This window comes from Solenopsis invicta, chromosome 2 (genome assembly GCF_016802725.1).
Source record: "Solenopsis invicta isolate M01_SB chromosome 2, UNIL_Sinv_3.0, whole genome shotgun sequence".
NCBI classification, from domain to species: domain Eukaryota; kingdom Metazoa; phylum Arthropoda; class Insecta; order Hymenoptera; family Formicidae; genus Solenopsis; species Solenopsis invicta.
In genome coordinates, this window is record NC_052665.1 from 11,292,664 (window position 1) to 11,314,219 (window position 21,556).

At 36.2% G+C, this 21,556-nt stretch overlaps 2 protein-coding genes across 7 annotated transcripts in view; one reads left to right on the top strand and one right to left on the bottom strand.

The window, feature by feature from the left end:
* The window catches only part of LOC105194961, a 52,250-nt gene extending 39,611 nt beyond the window's left edge, over positions 1–12,639 (top strand). For all 3 annotated transcript variants that reach the window (XM_026135582.2, XM_011160108.3, XM_011160109.3), the window contains 3 exons: positions 7,255–7,546; positions 8,644–8,862; positions 9,275–12,639. In XM_026135582.2, coding sequence (XP_025991367.2) covers positions 7,255–7,546; positions 8,644–8,862; positions 9,275–11,716 — 2,953 coding nt within the window. In that variant the 3' untranslated portion in view covers positions 11,717–12,639. The remainder of the gene's footprint in view (positions 1–7,254; positions 7,547–8,643; positions 8,863–9,274) is intronic.
* LOC105194960 (sodium-independent sulfate anion transporter) lies at positions 12,550–21,272 on the bottom strand. Of its 4 annotated transcripts, none has more exons than XM_011160107.3 (10): positions 21,166–21,272; positions 18,521–18,709; positions 15,716–15,937; positions 15,370–15,565; positions 14,834–15,054; positions 14,184–14,748; positions 13,882–14,108; positions 13,519–13,692; positions 12,951–13,113; positions 12,550–12,854 (listed from the first exon to the last, which is right to left on the bottom strand). In XM_011160107.3, the coding sequence occupies exons 3-10, from the start codon at positions 15,920–15,922 to the stop codon at positions 12,700–12,702; spliced, it is 1,908 nt and encodes a 635-aa protein (XP_011158409.1). In that variant the 5' UTR covers positions 15,923–15,937; positions 18,521–18,709; positions 21,166–21,272; the 3' UTR covers positions 12,550–12,699. The 4 variants fall into 4 exon arrangements, with proteins under 4 accessions (XP_011158409.1, XP_011158407.1, XP_011158408.1 ...); XM_011160105.3 differs by lacking the exon at positions 21,166–21,272 and adding an exon at positions 20,635–20,846; XM_011160106.3 differs by lacking the exon at positions 21,166–21,272 and adding an exon at positions 20,635–20,846 and having other exon boundaries at positions 18,521–18,757.
* Positions 21,273–21,556: the final 284 nt, after the last annotated feature.

Below are 21,556 nucleotides of genomic sequence, written 5' to 3' on the forward strand. Positions count from 1 at the left end.
ACATAGGGACACATACAGGACACTAACAGGATCGTGCTCCAAATCGTGTTTCGATCATATATCGTATGCACGGTACATTATAATAGTTTAGCGATCCAACATGGTTAACTACGTGACGATCGCAATTCACGGCTATATTCTGAAATTAAATCTACGGTGTATATCCTGTGCCGCTTCCCTCTGCTTCTCCCCTCGACTACGAACGATTTGCATGGCGCGAATGATCTACCGTACTCTCCGTTCGAGAGGGAGAGAAATGGATAGAAGAGAACGGCGCGGATCCGTTAACTTGGCAGATGATTAAAGACGATGCTCAGCATTAAATTCTTTCACAGTCTGTCGCTGGTGCAGACGCGAGTGTTTTAAAAGGACGAGCGTTGACGGCTCTATCCTCCGTTTACACGCGCGCGTCATATGGCGGACGAGAATGTCCCAGATAAATGAGTTATAATACGCCGCGTGCATCTCGATGTCGGCGGATAACCCGTAAGTAGCGGCTTCGGATAACCGAATGCCGATATTACGGCTAACTGTATAGTGGCACGGCACCGCACCGCTGCAAATCGATCTGGCCGAGCTGCATGCACACCTTCCGTCTTCGCTCGCGAAACGGCTGAAACGACAGGTGTATCATTTACAACGAGGCCCTATTAGTGCTCTCTTAATTGTATTTTCATGGATTCGCTAGATGGCTCATATAAAATGAGTATGCGCCTCGAGTAAAGGTTGGTAAACGCTCTTCCGCAACATTCCTCGGCCGTAACGATAGTAATTTATACAAGCAGTCAACTTTTCAATAAAAAATATATATGTGATAATATTGAATAATATTAAATAAATATATAATGCGTGAAGCAAGTCTATTAAATGTAGCAAATCTGGTTTGCGCTACTTCACTTTATTTCTTTGCATTATCTACTTTCATCAATCATATCAGTCGCCTAAAGTGAAGACACGTTGTACAACTTTCTAGTAATTTGATGATGGACGAGTGCACCTCTTTTTAAAGGAAGCTTGAAAAAAAAAAATTCAACGATTTGACGGAAGTTGCGTCGTATCAGATTGAGGATGATAGCGTGAAATTAACTCACTCTACTTTCTCCTAATAGAATCTAGTTTGCCAGAAGATATACCACTTTATTATTTATAATTCATTTCATTTTCCAGTGAACACGCGGGCGGAAACTGTTCCTTCATAAGTATGCATGTGCATGCAGTCATCATGCACAAACTTGAAATATTATATAAATTTAATTTATTTGATTAATAAAATGTATACAAATATGGAAATTTTACAATTATAGATTTGCTTTATTTAATACACGTATAATAGAATCTCATATGAAGCAAAAAGAAACTACAAAACAAATTTTCATTTTCGATGTTTATTTTATTAAAAAATTATCAATAGGTTTTTTTTAATTAGATACAATTATAAAGCGATAAAATCTGCATATTGAGTGTAGGAAATATCGTTACACGTATTTACGTGTATTTTTTACGCAGTAGTGAGCACAAAAAGAAAATACGAATGTAAGGAACGGAGGTGGGGATGTATGAAATCTTAATGAAGGATTATTACACGCAAAGCGAATCGAATCGGCTCTCCGATTAATCTCCGAGAGATCATCTGATTAATTAATGAAAAAATGAAACATAAAAGTACGAGGCGAACAAAGGAAGGAAAATGTTTCGGCCGTTTTTCTCTCTTTCCTTTTTTTTCCTTTCCCTCCCTCTCGCACACGAGCAGGTATTAGTCGCCTTGAAGGCGAAGCCTCGACCGGGCACCGAACCCGCTGTACACTCATAGTCCACAGGTGCTTCCGCTTGGCGTAATAACGAATGCATAACCGCTTCCTACTACACGCGTGATGAAAAACGAGGAAGCTTTTTCCCTCTCGCGCACGATATCAAACACCGCGTGGCGTCTCTTTGCGCGCGGTGCACGTCGATACGTCTGTCATTGTTTGCATCGTTTGCTCCTCGAAGCACCTTTCTTCACGCCGGTTATACTTCAATGGGTTCTACCGTGTACCCTTGTATCTGGTTTCTTCATTGTCCTTGAAAATGATCGCCCTGTCGAATGCACTTATATCTCGTCCATTAGTCCGCCGTAGTTCAATTATGACTCGGTTAACTTTATTCGTGCATCGTTTGTCGAGTTTCAAGTGACGTTCTCGCGTATATTATTCCCTAACATTTTAATTTATATTATTTATATTTATATTATTCTTTTTGTATAAGTGTGAATTAAATATTAGAACCACTTCTCAATTTTATATAAGCGTTTTTATAAATCTGAGGCGAGCCATTGATAGGAATCGCCGACACAATTTTACATCTTATCTCTGCGTCTGTAATAGGATCGATATTCCGGATTGAAAAAAATGTAGCAAATTGTCGAAAAAAGAGTCATAATGAAGAAATTATAATGATGCGAGACGACATTTTGTTGCGATAAGCAATAACGTTAGAAAAGGGGACTCTACATACACGAACGTCTCATAGACGTTACTTCCATGAATTATATGCATACATTATCATACATTTGTACGTGTAATATTGAGTTTATCCATCGCGATCGAAACACGTTGCCGTTATCGTGGATGTTTTATGCTTTATCAATATTCATGCGCACCGTGTGCTGCCCAGTGATCCGTACGTATCGAGGCTGTTTCTTTCCGCTAGTGTCTCAACGGTTATTCTTTTGGAATATAGTTGTCCGGTTTCATCGCACTTTTTACTAACGACATCAATCTGTTTTTTGCCGCGCACAAAACGATGATTGTCAAGAAATTGCACAGTTTTCTTCGATGTAACGAAAAGACGAATGCTATTGAGAAAAAAGGATTTTGATCGGTGAATCTTTAAGGATGTATAGGACACTGCTGCAAACATTAAGAAAAATTATGAAAAAATTACAAATAGTTTTATATTGCATTTGAAAGTAGCAGAAAAAATTTGGCAGTAATTTTCTATCTGGGTGAAAAGTTATTTCAATGGGGAGTAGACATGTGCTTTAATGAAAATATAATTAATAATGACACGTAAGAAACACAGCACGGAAAGAACAATTTTACAAATTTAGCTAAATACGAATCAGAAAATAATTTTATGATTGACTATCAAAATAATTTTGTAAAACGTTCAAGCACGATAATCCTACTGCAAAAAGTTTTGACATTCTAGTAACCAAGTGAAACACCCGATACAATTTTTTAAATAATTCAACGTAATTATTTTCAGATCTGTATTTTAGCAAAATTGCTTTTTTCGCGTGGAAAAATTCTAAATTTTTTTATTTAAGTACTTGAAATACTTAAGATGATTATGTAAAGTTTCATTGCGATTTTTTTTTATTGTTGTAAAAAAACAATTTAATTTAGTAAACTATAAAAATATATTTTAAAATAAGAATCTAATCTTTCGTAAGTACATAATTGATTTGAAGTGTTAATATTAACTATTAACACATTTCGAAATTTGATTTACTTCGTAGGGACCGCATGTCCGATTACATCCTTAAAAATGATCGAGAGAACAACTCGTACGTGTTTCGGCTTGTACAGTCGGCGGCTTACTTCGACTTCGTGCTCGACTTCGTTTTTCTCCTTTACTGTCACTCTCGTCGTCTTTCGAGGCTTTCGTTTTCTCCGCATCCAAACGCGGTCGTCGCGGCATTTTTACGGCGTGGGCAACAAAGGCGGGATCCTCTGTATTTCGTGCACGTACTGCGCCGCGGTATCGCGATACCTCGCGCATTATGCATAATACGCCGGTAACATAATGCATCCATTGTTAAGAGGGAAGAACCCGCCGTCTTCCTCTCCTCTTGCCTTCCTTTGTCGTTAAACGCGAGAGACGTCGACCGCAGCGATATAGGAGGCATTTAATACTCATTTGCATGTCCCCGTGTATTCGATTCACCGCGTGTCACTCACACGCATACGCGCGCACTGTTTATAGCAATTTCCGTCTAGACAAAGCCCATTTCGTGTAACATTTTTTCGGCGGCTTACGGCTTACGGCGTCGTAACGCCGCGCCGAGTGACTTCAACGTGTCTGAAACACCATAGCATTCAAATCGCTCTCAGCTTTAAATATTTTTTCAACGGCACTTAATGCTCGATTCTTTGCAAATCCCGTGGCTTCGTAGCGATCCCATGATATCGTAATCATCAGCGATTGCTACTTTCGTTCAATCAGCCAAGAAGTGTTTCCATATAGGATGAGGTAACGAAGACGTTCTTCCCAGAATTGTTTTTTCCGCGCGAAAATGTGCCAAGTCAAGATGCTAATTGAAGGGGCGTGTGGATAGAGCTAATATGTTACGAAAGTTAAATAAGGTTGTTTCGATATCTTCTTTTTCATTAGCATCTCTATATACTTTACTATAACATACTATTTTTATCTTTCTCTCTCAGCAGATGATATTATTCCAAATGATATAATTTAAGGAATATTATATAGAGAAAAAATTTATAGCATTTTCTATTATAAAAAATATATTTCTTCAAATATCTTGCGACACTTAAAGTACCATTTGATATTGATAAAAATCAATAAAAATGTAAAGGAATTTACACAGGATGTCTACACAGGTTTAAAAATTTAGAAAACTGAACACGATGTCGAACTCCAGTTTTCTTCACGTTGTATGATTTCGAGGGAGACATATATGTAATAAAAATATGATACTTAAAAGTATCATTTTTGATATTTAGCAAAAATATACACGAAAAAAACGCAAGTATCTAAAAATTTAGCAATAGATACAGATCTGGACATAATTATTATGTAAAACGCTCAAACTGAATCACTAGAATGTCAGGATTTTTGCAGCATTATCATCGTACTTGAGCATCCTTCATAATTATTTTGATGACATTCAATATAATTATTATCAAATCTGTTCAAGCTAAATTTTCAGATACTTCAGCGAAATCGTTCTTTCCACGCGTTAACGTCCTTGTCTAAAATCTCTTTTTTTTTTAAATCAAAATATGTTTCCCACGAAACGTGAAGAAACCGGAGTCCGATATTTCGTTCAGTTCTCAGATATTTAAGTGCGTTGATTAAAATGGGACTCCCTGTATATAAATTTTTTATATCTATATATATGATTCTTTTATAGCGTATTATATATTATTCTTGATGCCTCCAAAAGAGATTTGATGTCCACTTCTACCTTGATAATCACAGTGATGAATCTCGCAGCTTCTTATTAGCCAAAAAACATGTCGATCGGTGACTCTTAATTTACGGTTTACGATCCTCTTTCTCTCTCACGTTCGCCACTACGTGTTGGCGAATAACGGAATGTTGCGCAACGTTTCCGACGCTATAAATGGCACGCGAGGCAGAATGGTCCTTCTTTGGTTCTGAACACGACGCTTGACAATGCAACGGGACGATCATGCTAAATTTGGTATAGCATAAAACAAGATATTTTGAAATCAAATTTTTTAATCCTTGATAGAATATCTTGGAACATTGCCGTATCTGCGAAAAAAAATACGCGCTGTTCAGATAATGCGGAATTTTCTTTTCGACGCCATACTCTTTGAGGAGATAACCGATAAAGAATCGTAAGAATCAGAATGTATTTTATTCTTTCAGAAAGAGAAAGACGAACTCTCGAGGAACGATAGAAATTTTCATTATGCGACTGCTCTCACAATGCTGAACTTCGTGAACGCACAGAGAGTTCAAGCATACACAAATTCATGCAGAACGCATGAAGACGACGAACGTCCTCTTCTCTCTATGCAATCGCGTGTCTTCCGTGCAACGCGATTAAGTTAAATTAAGCCGATCGGAGGAAGCTCGAAAAAAGAATCTTAGTAATTACGATAGATTCGATGCGCATCGTTTCCATAAAATCGTGAAAAAAAAACACATTACGAGTTCTCGCGCGAGTATGGACTTGTCACCGCATGACAGGTATAACGTGTACTTTCCCGTCCTCCACACCTGTTTACCTTAAGGCGTTGCGGATGGTTGTAAAGGGAAACCATCTCACGTTGCTCCTGCTGAGTCGCAGAGACTTTGTAAAAGGACACTCGGATCGATCGGTAAGACAAACGGTAAGGCTCGATTTATGACGTTGCGTACAAGTTAAAAACGCGTCGAAGACCGATGAAGAATCACGCGTGAAGTCATCGAGCCATTTATCGATAGTCCTCGACAACTTGAAGACCGCACTGACTCTTCGATGATAAATTTAATTATTTGTAATTAATAATTTGTACCGTTTACTTGAAACGAGCGAGATGAGTCTTAATTCTTTGCTACCTCATAGGGAGATATGTAGACGAGGAGGAAAGCCTTGTTCGTTCGATGTAAACATAAATTATACAACATTTTCGAATAAACGATACTTGGATTCTCTCGGCGAGCCGTGCGTGATGATGAGACTATCTCGGCTATCCCGCTGCCAGCTTGTACAGGCCTCCCTTGTAATGTCTTTGTTAATATATTCAGGATCGATGATGATCGATTCCTTCGTCCAATCACGAAGTCGCCCTCCACCGCTCTCGTGGTGACAATCTCGGAAAAAACTCGCTGAGCTGCACGCGCATAAACCGGATCAGTTTTCTTGCCGAGCGAGAAGCTCCGTATAATTATGTAATTACTATCTTTTTTCTTTATATTTTAATATCTTCAACGCTTATGCGACGATTTTTATTCAAAGGATAAGAATGTTATTACAACCAGTATTCATTGGCGTAACTACCGGTATGTTTAAATTCAGATGAGAAATCCTCTTGGTCGTAAACATCCGAGACCAGATGTACATTCAATGCCAGAAAATTACGATTTAAATTTACAGAACGATTGATTCGCTTTACACTCGGTTTATATATAATATTTTCTAATATCAAACAGGTTTTCTATAGTTTAGAAAGTCTCGCCTGGTCTCTGTGAATCATGACGCGTCATCTTAGATCTGCTCTTTGTTGCACGTGTATTTTCTACAGTTGAAATTAAATAAGCCTATTAGATAAATTAGACATTGGTAAAGAGAGAAAAAGAAAAGAAAAAAAAAATTCATCTGCGGAGAACGATCATCTTTGAATACGCGAAAGCAAGGTAGACATTTTTGAAATTAACAAAATATAAATTATATAAAGAACATTTACAGGTAGCAATAAAAATGCGGACGTTAAGTCTATATTAAAGCTTTCACTACGTCGTTACAATCACACGAGATGTCGGAGATCTTTGTAACACGTCTGCAATTTTCCTTTTCAGCTTCGTGCAAGAGTTCGCCTCGCCGCCTGCGGACGGCATCACCTTGCTGTTGGAAACTTTGCGCGGCGTTCAACTGGCCCAAAGTTCACCGCCGAGTTCGGGACAGACTGGACCCAGGATCGGTACCAGAAGGGCCGCCCTGGACGAATTGGGGTGCGTGGAATGCCTGGCCGCGTGCGGCGAACGATGCGCCGATGCACCGCGGCTATTAGTGCAGGCGCAACCTGGCCTCCTGGCTCTCGCGGTCTGTCTGACCAGTAGTCTGAACCGGTCCCGTGTTCTGGCTCTTCAGGTAACAATCGCCACTTCCGCTCGCGAAGCGTCGCGATACCGTTATAGATAAAAAGAATCGGTTACAGAGGCACTGCGTGTCGCCAGCACGCTGTTACGAAATAACAGTGGGACTCTTCTTCCCTGTTCGATGTCGTAGATCATTTCCCGAGTTGTGTTCAATTTGCCTCTTCAGATTTATTATATTTTTGCCAAGAATATATGTACAATTAATAAATTTAATTGCACATATTATTTAATACACTAGTTACACTATTTAACATTTCGCTTTTAATTTTCACTAAAGCATAGCACCTTCTCGCATCCGAGTAGCGGAATGACGACTTAAAGAATAACGACTGTTTTGGTTTAGTATGTCATCTTGAAACGTCACTCTGCTACTTGGGATGTTTCGCACCTCAATGCGAATTGCGGCCAAAGGTATCGTGATAACAGTAACTCGATATACTTACGAAAGTGATAAAACCTTCACACACGTTACACACGAAGGAAATAAAGAAGTTACAGTTATCACGAAATGATGTGGCAGTGGGTCACCTCGTCTTGTGCAATAAGTTAATGCTCCCGGGCGTTTGGTCATTTTTTCCCGCCGAGTCGTCAGGACGGGGTCGTAAACGCGTGTTTCGAGCGGAGGCGATACGCTCGACAGACGGCGACGCCGTTATTTCGAAGGTGCTCGCACCGACGAAACCAGTTTTTATCGTTTTATCTGTCGAATGTTATTCGGGAGCGTTGGCTTCGTTTACAAACTTACGCACGCACGTTACGTCGGATCCTCTTTTTTTTATCTTCCGGCTCTCGGGATGTGCGCACCTTGCGGCCTATCGTGCGATATGATCGGCGGTCGTCTAGCCGAGGTAGATTATTTCCACGGTGCGTGATCACGAACTCTGTGAAGCTTCGAATCGTATAATAAGAATGTCCGTAGCGACGATGTGAGAAACGTGATCAGCTTCCATATATACGTAATCCCCGCGTAAATCCTTCGACAAATTTCCAATTTGTTCTTTTCTTCGGCAAACGCGTATCATCTTCGATATTTTCTGCATTTTATTCGATGAGGCGCAATACACACAGATACATTCAATTGCTTCGCAGCTCTTGACGAAAGTGTGCCAAGCACCAGGTGGACACGCGGCTGTTTCGGAAGCCGTGTCAACTCTGAGACTCAAATACGGGGAAGGAGGGAGATTCCGATTTTTAGCGGGTGCACTTTTAGCTCCGAGAGCAGCCATCGCGCTGAGGGTTGCAGGAGTTTCGTTTCTGAACGCTTTCCTGAAATCTGCACCCCGCACGCAAACCAAGCTATACATTCAGGTAGGAGATAATAACTGTAAAAATAGTTCGACATATTGACTTTTGTTTAACCCTTTCGCATCTAATAAAACTTACATGTAGAGTAACACAATCGGAAAACTAAATAATTATCATTTTATAACAAGTTGAAAATTTTGGAATCTATTTATCTACTTTTTATCAACATATTTCCTTGTTTTATTTTATTTATATTTTATAATTAAATTTATATTTTGCACCTCTGACAATTTTGCGTCTCAATACAATTTTTCATTACAAGATATTTTATTTCTTGCATTTCTCGTGTTGATTTCATCACAATTGAATTTATCGATTTGTATATTTTAGCAATCGCAAAAATCTCGCAATTAACATTTCATTAAAATTATAAAATATCTTATTCATCGCACGCAAATATTTTACTTTCTTTTAGGCTGAGGCCTGCGAAGCTGGCTTAGAGCCGCAGGTACTTCAGGAATGGCTGAGGGAATTCGACGGACGCGAGGAGGACGCTTTAACTGATTTACTGCACAAGGAAGTTCAGAAATGGACGCACAACTGCGTCGATGTAGATGCTCTGCAGCGCAGGGTGACGCGCGCGGAGGAGACCTGCAGGATACTTAGCAAAAAAGTATCGCTTCTGCAAATGCAGCTGGAGAAACGTAATGACTGCAACTTGGAAGAACGAGATAAATCTGCGCCGATGATCCTTATTGCCGCTAAAAGTCCGAAAGTATCCTCGAACGCGGAGGATGAAGGTATCAGCTCCTCAGAGAGATCTAGCAGCCCTGAAGATACGAAGCATCAAGCGAGAATTAATCGACAGAAAGCCTCGCCCGCGCAAAGCAACGATCAGGAAACAACGATAGATGACGTGATCGAGGAATTGAGAATCATAGTGAAGGATGCCGAGGAAGAATTCAGTGACAAAACTCAGGAATTGAATCACCGTGCTAATAACGATCAAGAAACCGTCCATAATGAACAGGATAAAAACAAATTGTACAGATCAAATTCCAAAATCTCATTGAATAATTCTGAGAGTTATATGTACGACAAAATATCCAAGAGGGACCAATATACAGATTTGAAGCTAAAGTCGAACACGGGTTCTAACGCGTTTCACAATCAGATAAAAGATGAGCAGGTGACGTATTTTGGCAACGATCAAGATTATAGTACAGACTCGGACGGTGCGAAGAGACTGAATCCCGATGGACCGCGCAAAACATCAAAGTCGTCGATGGAAGGCAGTGTTAAGATCGTCGTAAAGGGACCTGACGTGGAAGAGGCGATAGTACCGGCTATTCTACATCCACAACCGCCACGAAGGGCACCGCCGTGCTTATCAGCTATCATGGCCGCTAGGCATTGCGACTTCGCCGACCATGCGGAGATGTACAACTCCCATGACGAGGAAGTTGAGGAGGAAACCCTGGGTGACGGCAGTGATTCCTTGCTAAGCGCTTCCAAGCTCAAGTATAACAGCAAACATCAAATCTACGACGGACAGATGAGGAACGTTAACGAGGATCACTTCCAGAAACAGACCAAGAGCGACACTATACTGATAGGATCGAATCACATCGATATTAAACTTAGAAAGAGTTTCGACGATCTGCGACACTTCGGGGACGATACGAAGGACAGAAAAACATTGCGAAGTTATGAGATTTCCAAGTCAAAGATTATGGATGTTAAACCAATTAACAGACAAATCGATGTTTACAGACAATTCGACCTCATTCCCAAGGGATTTGAGACGTCCTCTGGACGATCGGCCGATCAACGAACGATTCGACATAGCTCCAAATACAGAAGCGAGATAGAAAAAAGGAAATACTTACGTCGCTCGGCTAGTCACGATTATCTCGAGTCAAACGTGTCCAGCCCACAGTCCAGACGGTCGGGGAGTAGAGTGGAGTGTCGCATCAGAAAATTCGAAAGTTTAAATTCTTTCGACGAGCATCGAAGTCTGCAGAATTATGAGAGATCGAACGATTCGGAGAATCTTAAACAAGAGCAAGAGTCGCTCCTGATCGATTCTTCCAGATTCAAAATGCGTAGGTCGGAATCCTTTCATCACATTTCCCATCATACAGCAAAGAGGGATCAATGTTCGTCGAAAGGGGAAAGCGACAGCGGTCTTTTCTACATCACAGACTTTAATCTGAAGCCCGTCGTTACGAGACGACCGCGGTCGATCGACGCGCCAAAGTCTCCCAGTCTGATAACGAAATCCCTGGATAGAATTGACGAGGGTCTGGATTCGATGGTCGACATTGTTATTACGCAAGAACAAAATCAATGGAATGGGGATAAGCGTCAGTCAAAGGCGATTAAGTCCCGCGACGAGAAGCAGTTGACGAGGTCGAGAACCGTCAGACCTGACGATTTCTGTGGCAATTCTTCAGAGTTTGATCAGCACGGAAGACGGGATAATCTCGTTTCTAGAAACAGACATCTGAAGAACGACGAACTGTATCATGTTAACAATAAGCAATTAAAGAGCGATGAATTTTACGAGGAACAGAGAACTCGCGAATGGAATTATCATAATGAGTTAAATTATGCGAGAAGCAAGGGTGAAACAAGCTCGGAAAACTCGCCAGTAATATTATCGAAAAATGGTATAAGACACAATTCCTTTTGTCAAGATAAAGTTAATAACAAGTTTTCTGGCCGACCAAACGAATCAGGAATTTTTGCTGGACGAACGTATGATACATTTGGTCTCGGAAAAAGTCGTTTCAACGCGGGAAAGTACTCGGGAAATCAGCAAATTAAAGAAAATCCGATTAGTCGAAGAAATACGACATCTTCGCTGATTGGAAAACGTGGAAAAGTAACAGATGTTGTCTCCGGACTTTATTGAATGCAGTTAAAGCATAAATTGTATGTGGAACTTTAAAGAACCAATGGAAATAATTCGTAATTATTTTCACACATATAGAAAATGATTAAGAATTTTTTTTATATTTAAGAATAATTAAATTAACATGTTTTTGGGTAAAATAATAATAAAGATAAATTTCATCTTTAGGATTATTTTATTAGGATAATAATACCCTAAAATCAATATGACATAAAGGCATCATATTGAAAATTGACGAAAAAAAATTTTATTCTTGTTTTAAATTAGATTCCAAGACGCCAAACTTAAAAAAAATATATATATAATTTTGTTATATCACCCAACAGTAAAATAAGAAAATATAAGTTTGACGATTCGTGATTTCTATAATGTAAGAGAAAGCACAAAGAGTATATATATATATATAAAATATGAACGATACATTTTTTTTATAGATTGACACACGAGTATGTTATTTCATATAAAATAGAAAACGGCTAGACAAAGAGAATGATTTTGAGTGCAATATTTTTGAGTATTATTACGATACTACACTTGTAATAATTACATTTACATCGAATATACACAACGAATAATTCTTCTGGTGATGGACTCTTGTGTGCCTTCACTACATTGTGTGATACGATTCTTTGTTAACAACGATTATATATGCAATAGTAGTGCAAGTGCCAACTAAGACTGTACTTCGTAGATTTATTTTCATGTATTACATGTATATATAAATATGAAGATATTGAAATAATTTTGTAGGGAAGTTTAAGTCTCATGCAGCAGAATTATTTATAACTTCTAAATCACAAAATTTTTTTGCATTAAAAAATGAGAATGAAACCTTCATGTTAAGAAACTTTATTTCTACATCGCTTTTAATTTATTGTTTTGTGTGCTTAATACCATTTAAATAAAGATTGTAACTATGTAAACATTCTGTTTAATAAAACTTTGTTTTTTTTATTAATATAAGAATTGAATAAGATTCAATTTCAACTGACACTTGCATGTAAAAGTGTACTTGAAACTTCACTAAGTTCATGGCAGGAACCACGCGCATTTCTATGAGTCATTTCTGAATTACTTAGTGATAAAGATGCATGTAATTTGTCATGTGCTTGCTCAAGAAGTGATTGCGAAGGTTTGTCTGAAAATAAGACAATGCATAAATTTTTCTTGAGCACAAAGATAAAACATATTCTTAACATTTTAACATTGTTGCAATTATAATAAAGTCGATTACCTTGAATTGTTGATAATAGATAAGAGAGCTCTTCCTGAGTTGAAACGTATTGGAATTCGTCGCCGCAGGCACCTTTCAAAACGGTAACCACATCCGATCTTGGATTGTAGAAATACAATCCCTGTTTACGACTACTAAATTCATCAATCAATGTTTTCATACCCTGATTTAAAAAAAAAGACAATATTTAAATTCAGTACAATTTACAGTTTTATCATATTATTTTTGCACATTTGTTACTAGATGTGTCGTGCTATATTCTCATAATGTCATATAATTATAACAATTATGTATTTTATAAAATTCTTAAAAAAGTATTGTAAATGTATTTTATAAAAATAAATTATATCTCGTTATTATTAAATAATATCAAAAATATTATAGCATATGTGACCTTTTGATTTCGATTATGTATATCAAGTAATTATTATGTCAAAGTAGTTTAAAGAGATAGCAGAGAATAACGTAGTCTAAACAAACGAGTGAAAGTACAAAATGGTAGCGTCTAAGATGGTAGTGTTAAATACGAATGAGTTAAGCTCATTTAATTCTTTAATAAACATATTACCTTAGCAGCCGTAAAATCTGCCCCTAAAATGTATCTACAATCAACAACAACCGGTACTTGACTAGATCCTTGTTTTATTCCAGCATTACCAACTGATTGTTTTATAAAATCGACAGCTGGGAAATATAAGCTGTTTCCCGGAGTAACCAGCAAGTACTCTGAACCACAATCGGTCTATAACAAATCAATTTCATTGAAACATAATATTTAGGTGCGTTACAGTAAAGTTGTATGTCTTGAAAAAAAATCCAATATACATATTAGTATTAATGCTCCTTTGTTCATAATTCTATGATGAATAACATAAAGTAGTGAACAAAAAAAAGATGCTTTTATTAAAATTTTGTTCTTGCTACTACCTACTGTATATCTGTCGACGTGAACTGTGGGTCTTGCGGAAGGATATAATAGGAACATCAAATTTATGCCGACCCCCGACAAAATACCGTATTCCACACCAATGATGAGACAAAATAAAAAAGTAACAAACATCGGCACGAGATCCTTTTTGCTCGATTTCCACATCAGTTTCACAACCTCGTACTCGATCATGTATATTACCGCGCAAATGATCACGGCCGATAATGAAGCTGAAAAAGAGGGTAACAATTACGCCAAATTGGCATTCTTTGTATGTTGTTGCGTGCATGAAAGTGCTTCGCTACCTTTTGGAATAAAATAGAAGTATGGCGTGAGCAGGCTGAGGGCCAGTAAAATCAAAATTCCGGTGTACAATCCACCCATTGGAGTCTTCACGCCGCTGGCGTGATTTACCGCTGATCTGCTGAACGAACCTGTAACCGGCATAGAGCTCGCGCAAGACCCAAGAACGTTACAGATTCCGAGCGTCAGGAGTTCTTGAGAAGCGTCAACTTTGCCCTCATTCATGAAGGCCTTGGCTATGGCTACGTTGCCGAGTACAGCTATTATCGGCACTAATATTATGGAAGTACCCAATTCGGAACACATTTGTGTGAATGTGAGAGTCTGATTATTTATTTGCGTAGAAAAAGGTGGCAAGCCGAATGATGGAAGACCAGATCTCACTGGACCCGTTAGAATAAATGGGGATCCAGATTCAGACGAATCGTATTTGTATGCGATAACAGAGCACATAACAACGACAATGGCATTTCGTGCCGTAGAGATCAGCCATATCGCTTTCGTGATTATACGTTGATAATTCGTTGACTTCTTGCCGACAGCGTGCAACTTAACATCTTTCATTTTCTGTGAATTATACGAAACTTCAACAAGATATATCAAATATATAATACAGATGTGTTAAACATAAATATAATAATTAATTCGTTACCCTAAACAACAATAGAATCGCGATACAAGAGACACTCATTCCAGTATCCCATAGACTTGTGTCACCGATATTTTGAAAGACTTTAATCAAGGTATCCACGAATCCTTGAGACGAAATTTTTAAACCTAATAATCCTTTTAATTGCGAAGCAACGATTATAAGGGACGTTGCCGAAGTAAATCCCACAGTGACTGGTATCGAGATAAAGTCTATGAGCACACCTACAAAATTGTTCTTTAACGTTAAACAAAGCAAATAAATAAATAAATCGAGTCATTAAATCAAGTCATTAAAGATATCAATCGAACAATATAACAAGGATATGTGCAAAACTAGTTCAAAATAGCATTGGATTTACTTGGAAATCTTTAAAACTTCCAGTAACCTTGCGCATAGCCTGCGTACCTCGCGTAAGTCTTACCTTGCGCATTTCTGAATAGAAATACTTTTTTTTCACTCGAAATTTTACTTTTTCTATCGCATATCCGATGTTCACTTAAAATAAAGCATTTTCTTATTCGTTTGAGACAGCATACCTAAACGTAAGCATGCCATTAGTAATTGCAGGCAACCGGATAAGAATGCAAGAAGTATGGCGAAATCTGCATTTTTTCCTCGCACATAGTCGTGAGTCATTAATGCCATGAGTGCAGTAGGACCGATTGTAATATCTTTACAGGAGCCAAATATCACATAAACTATTGCGCCCATAAATGCCGAGTAAAGACCGTACTGAAAACAAACACGATATTGGTCATACATTCTCAATCTCTGCTAAGGAACAGCGGTAAAAAAAATATTCATGTTTTTTTTCTGTATATTTAATTATAATAATTCTAAGCTAAGGAGTCAATGTTTCATTTACGAGATTGTATTATATACCTGAGGTTCCAAACCAGCCAACGTCGCATATGCGAGTCCCTGTGGCATAACGGTAAGACCGACTGTTATTCCGGCTATGACATCGCTAAGGAATTTTTCTGAGTTATATTTCGGTAACCACGCTAGAATCGGAACGCGTCTCGATGCTAATTTACGTAGCCGATCGGCATAGGTCTTTTTCTTCCAGCGATCAGTTTCAGCAGCCATCCTGGATCAAGTCAGCTTCATGGACAAAGCATCGAACAAATGATTATATAAATTCTTCCGTATTTGCGTACGTATGTACAACATTCTATGCATATTAAAAAAATATATATAAATATAATTATTAAAAAACAAAAATTACTTTTTTAACCAATTAGATAATTAATCAATATTCCTATGAGACAAATTTTAGCAGATATTATATTACTATGTGTATTATGCAAGTATTGTATTTTAAAAAAGATTTGTCCATGTTCTAACATAAATTTTTTAATATTAATTTTAAACAATAAATCATAATACAATTATTATCTATTTTATGCATGGCTAAGAGATGTTCACCGACTAAAAGATTTAAATAAAAACATGTTTTTTAAATATAAAAATTTTTCAAATTTTATCCTACATGATACATTGTAGAGAACATATAATACAAGAACGTACGTCATCACGTTTCGTTATCGAAAACATAAATTATATATAGTGACATTCTATTAGGAAATAACGATTTGATAACGGAAATAGAATATATAAAGATTTTCATCTACAAGGAATAGAAAGCATAAAAATGCATCATAACAAAAGGATAACCGATGAAATATAAAATTATAAAATTCATGAAAAGAACATTACGAAGCCCCGCAGTGTAATATTTTATTATATTAAATTAATTTATCTAGAAAATAAAAAAAAACATCCTATTTTGTCTCACGTAATATTAAAATTTAAAATCTGAAAAATATGTAAACAGAGATTAATTCTTCCTTATGTCTCTGAATGAAACGACTATCAGGACCATGTATGAATTGTATGTGTTCATTTGCTGAAGCATCGATAATATAAATTTATCGTTGAAACCTAATTCCCCGCGAATGTGAGATTACATGTTATATCTCGTATCGTTACGTATGGGCTAGACATATTAAAGTTACCATAAATGAAAAACGTGGACCTGCAACTGCAACAATAAATGATTGATGATGGAGAGTGGTATATGCGTACGGAGGCGGATACTTTCACTGAGAGAGAAACGGGTTTCGTCGAATATGCGTATTTGCCTTTTTTTTCTCTCCGAAGTCACTCTAATTCATAGAAGCTGCACGTGCTACTTCATGTACTAAATTTACTGTCTCGTCGAATGCACTTCGAAGCTCTCTCGCGCGCGCTTACGAATTCCAGCGGACCGTAGACTGAAAGTACGCGTGTTCCGTCGTGCTCCTTATATACCCGGATAACGAGCCAAACTTACATCGGTCGGGGAAAAGTCGCTGTTAACCTTCGCACCTTTTTATACGGGAATCATGAAAAATACGTTAATTTTTGATATGCTTATCCATACCACGAGATATTTAAGACTTACTAAAAAATTTTAGCGTCGTCAATATTTTTACTTATGAAATCGCATTAAAAAAACAAAAATTACAATTGTGATAAAGAATTGTAATTTGCAACTGTTCTGAATTTTGTTTGTAATCTATTTAGTCAATATTTTTTAACACTGATTAGCTGTAGTATTTCATCAAAAAAATTTCAAAATTTTTTACTTTATAGATTTCTCACAGAAAAATTTGCCACTGGCAGTATTTATTTAGTCAGTGATTAATTAGTTGTGTAAAATATTAAAAACATTGTTACTAGTCCAAATAAATAATTAATTACTAATCAAATAAATACTGCCAGGACTAAATTTCTCTAAGAGTTGTAAGGAAAAATTATATTAAAACTATTTATTAAAATTAAATTTTTTTTAGTCAAAGATTGAACATATTAACTCATTTATGACGTATTGTATACTAACACTGCATGCACTCAATATCATTCCTTTATGTAAGTGTACGTTCATTGGATGTCAAACACTTATTAATAAAGTTATCAGCAAATTTTTTTTATAAACTATAGATGGCAAATCATATTCAAATTGTTGGTTGAAAAGAATTTGAATAAAGATTTAAACTAGTTGTGATTCAAGCGTGTAAGAAATTATAAATATGTGTAAGAAATATATATCATGCATAGCCATCTACATTTGTAGATTTGTACTGACTTTGATTTAATTTGTTACAGTTTTTCTATAAAAAAAAAACAAGCTAGTTATTACTCCAGAGGAATTCAGCACGAATGAATCACTATGTTTATGTTTACAGAGCACATTTTAAACCTTGAAATTTTAATTTATTTCATGAGAACGAAATGGATTTCTTTACTTTCTACATAAATTAACATGATAAAATATTAAACTATTTTAAAGTGTTCTTTTTCCGAATTCTTTTACCATTTGACTTGCTTCTTCCTTTAATATATTGATTACGACATGAAACTGCCCTAGATAGAAGTCGTAGATAAAAGTTATAAATTTTAGTAGCCTAGGTGGCTTTCATTTTACAAGAGTTTAAAAAATTTCAAGGCTGACCGGGTTAACCACTGACTATCGGCCTGCATGAGATACTTTCCAGATAACAAAAAACTTATGCAGATCGCGCCGGTTAATGAACACTGAGTGCCAGCCTTCGGCGTTTCTATACCGATTGATTATGCAATTAAAGCAGTTGAACGCATCTTCGCATGCACACACGCACACCACCATAATACATTATATTTTACCTGAATTGAATCTCACTTCCCGATTAAAAGCCGAAATGCATTACGAGGCGTTCGAACGTCGCGTCGTGTGCCTGGCGTAGATGTCTTGTAACACTCCTCGTGGAACGCTGTTCGTCCGTGTGAGACCCATTGAATTGCGTGTTCACCAGATTGTATGAATGGGAAAAGGTTCTCCAAACGGGCGCCGATCTATTCGAAAGCGAATGCAACCTTGACCTGCCTGTATACTTGAATCTTCTAGAATATATGCAAATACGTTTCCCTTCTCGTGGTCGTTTTTCTAATAAAGAAGAAGCGGCAGCCTCCGACAATACATGTAATTTAATCGTAGCATCGCGCGCGACGCATTCTCTCACGCATCGAGGACTCGTTTAAGTCGCGTGCCGGCTGTTTGTCGTACGATGTTTCAATGATCACAAGCGACTCAATTTGAAGCGTTACGTACCACATTGTTGTCAAGCATTTAGCCCATTAGCCCGAAGGACACGTGTTCGATTTCGCCGAATCAGTGAGATCGTCTCAGGCTATTTATTAATATTATTGCATGAAGAAATAAGAACATTATTTAAGACAATGAATCACATTGTCTCCCTCCTTTATTTTTAATTTTGAGACAATTAGAAATAATCTCTCGAGATTAATTAAAGAGGGAAAATTTTGTGTCTATTACTGATTGTCTCAAATAATGTTCTTATTCTTTCATGCAGTGATATTAATAAATATTATTTTTGCTCCTTCGTGGGGGATTTTAAATTTTGAAAACAAATTTTGGAAAAGTACAACACTATTGAATATATATTTTTAAAAAATGTATTGAATCGAATGAACCATTTCTTCTTCATAAAAAAAACTCTTGCAAGTATAATTAACAGAGAGCAGCAGTATAAGGGTTTATTATATCACTATATAATAAACAATCAACAAGTAAACAAGTTAATCTGTTGAGCATCTGTTACTTCATTTTGTGGAAAAAATATTTTCTTTACTTTAACTGTGCGTCATCTCTGCTATAATTATGATGCGAAAGCATAATTTGTTTCAATATAAAATATGTTTCCATTAATAGTAGCAATAAATAACAATTTAGTGTTGTGAAAACTAAGACCTAATGGTATTATATTTATGAATTTTTGAGTGAACACAGCAAATGCCATATTATTATTCAAAATTCTCATGTAAATTTTGTTACATATTAATATCTTGATATCCACATCTGTAGTATAATAATGATACTTGGGTGTCACTCAAAACACAGTATTTACTCAGACACATTTGTGTACACATGAACATACTTTATTAGCTCTTAATAAAAATTGAAGTAAACTAATCTGCACAGTTTATAATCTTCTTTTGTAGTTAAAAATAGATACTTCATTCAGAATCAGGTCAAGTCAATAAATTGAGTATACTATAAAAATAAATATTTTCCATAGAAATTCATTACACTTGAAATATAATATTTCTAAAGCAAAGCTCTTAATTAAATAAAGTTCATGTACAGTGTGAGATTGCTGAAATTAAATAGTTATTTTGTCATGGACAGAGAATGAAATAAATTGAACACTATTAAAGAAATTCATTTTCATTAGCATATAGTGAAAAAATAAGACTATATGTATATTTGAAAAAACAAATACTACAAAAAAGAAATTCTCTTAGTTGAATAGTTCAGTGACATGTTTTTAACATGATAAGCATTTAAATTTGTATAATCAAAAAATACTTTGAAAACTATACTTTCTAACATTAATAGCTATAATAAAGTTTAAAGAATTTTTCTCAAAGAAAGTGATACCCATGAAAGTGATACCCATGCCAAGATTTTCTAAATCTATATCATTGAACCAATCAAGTTTTCAGTTTTCTTTGTAATGTTTATTTTTTTACAAGTTTATAAACTCAGTATTTTGTTTCTTGCATTTAATACTGAGAACAAATTTTTTTTAACAGAGAACCACTACAAAAATTATTCAATTGCAGCAATTTTCCAATAACTACATTTGTCATTTCATAAAAAAAACCATGATTAATTAAAAAACAGTGATAGTCACTTAATCATTTGTTGATTTTTTAATGGAAACATAGTTTATATTATTTAACCTCTAAAAACTTACGAAAGTTGGTCCACTGTCGAAATATATTACTATTTGTAGTCCGGAACACGAAGGGCGTTTACGTCTCGTATATACAAGATGTAATAAAATTATGTACACAAAATTAAAATTCGATTAAAAGAAACTAATCCACAAAATGCAAAAACTATCGATGTACGATTGACATTTGCCCAGCCGGCATTTGTTACGGCGTCTAGCGTCTATAATTTGTCAACGTCAAAACCGTGTTGCCAACTACGAGAAATAACAGCAGGTGCATTCTTCCTGCACTATCTGCACTGTATGTTCACGTCGCCAATTGGCCAATTCAATATCAAATTTTCTGATTGACATCCGACCGATTAATTTTTTTATCATTTGACATACGACGTCAGAATATAAATATTAATTGTCAGGTTATAAATATTAATAATGCATATATAAATAAAAATTATAAACTTCAACATACAATTTTCTAATTATTGGGGAGAAACAATGTTCATTAAGTTTTAAAAATTCTAAATAACCTCCCGATGGAGTTGTATCACTTACAAATTATACATGCTAATCACAATCAGCACTGATCAAAGCTTTTCTTCGAAATGCCTTTTCTTCTATCACTTTCGGAAGAAGCTGGTAAAAGATAGGTTAGGTTAGGCTTGCATCTACTACTTGAATCAAATACGCGTTTAGAAACAGCGACTGATTTGTCCGTCAGTTGCTAATTTCAATAATTTCGAAATATTGTCAGAAGAAATCACAAAAATTATTAAAAATTATTCAGAAGCAAAACATATCGTAACATAAACCTTGCAAATGTAATTTTACAAATGAGAACAGAGATCGAAGTCATTAATGCCCATTTTCACCAATGTAGATTAACTTTGATCTCAGTTTAACTTACTCCTTATCTTTTTCCAATTTTTAGAACTAAAGAAAAATA

What these genes read in the sequence shown, in the direction of transcription:
- LOC105194960 (XM_011160107.3), bottom strand. Translation starts at nt 15,922, where the DNA reads ATGGCTGCTGAAACTGATCGCTGGAAGAAAAAGACCTATGCCGATCGG. An exon ending in TGGCTGGTTTGGAACCTCAG is followed by an intron (nt 15,566 to 15,715) that starts GTATATAATACA and finishes GTTTGTTTTCAG; the next exon opens with TACGGTCTTTACTCGGCATT. An exon ending in TCTATTATCAACAATTCAAG is followed by an intron (nt 12,855 to 12,950) that starts GTAATCGACTTT and finishes TCTTATTTTCAG; the next exon opens with ACAAACCTTCGCAATCACTT.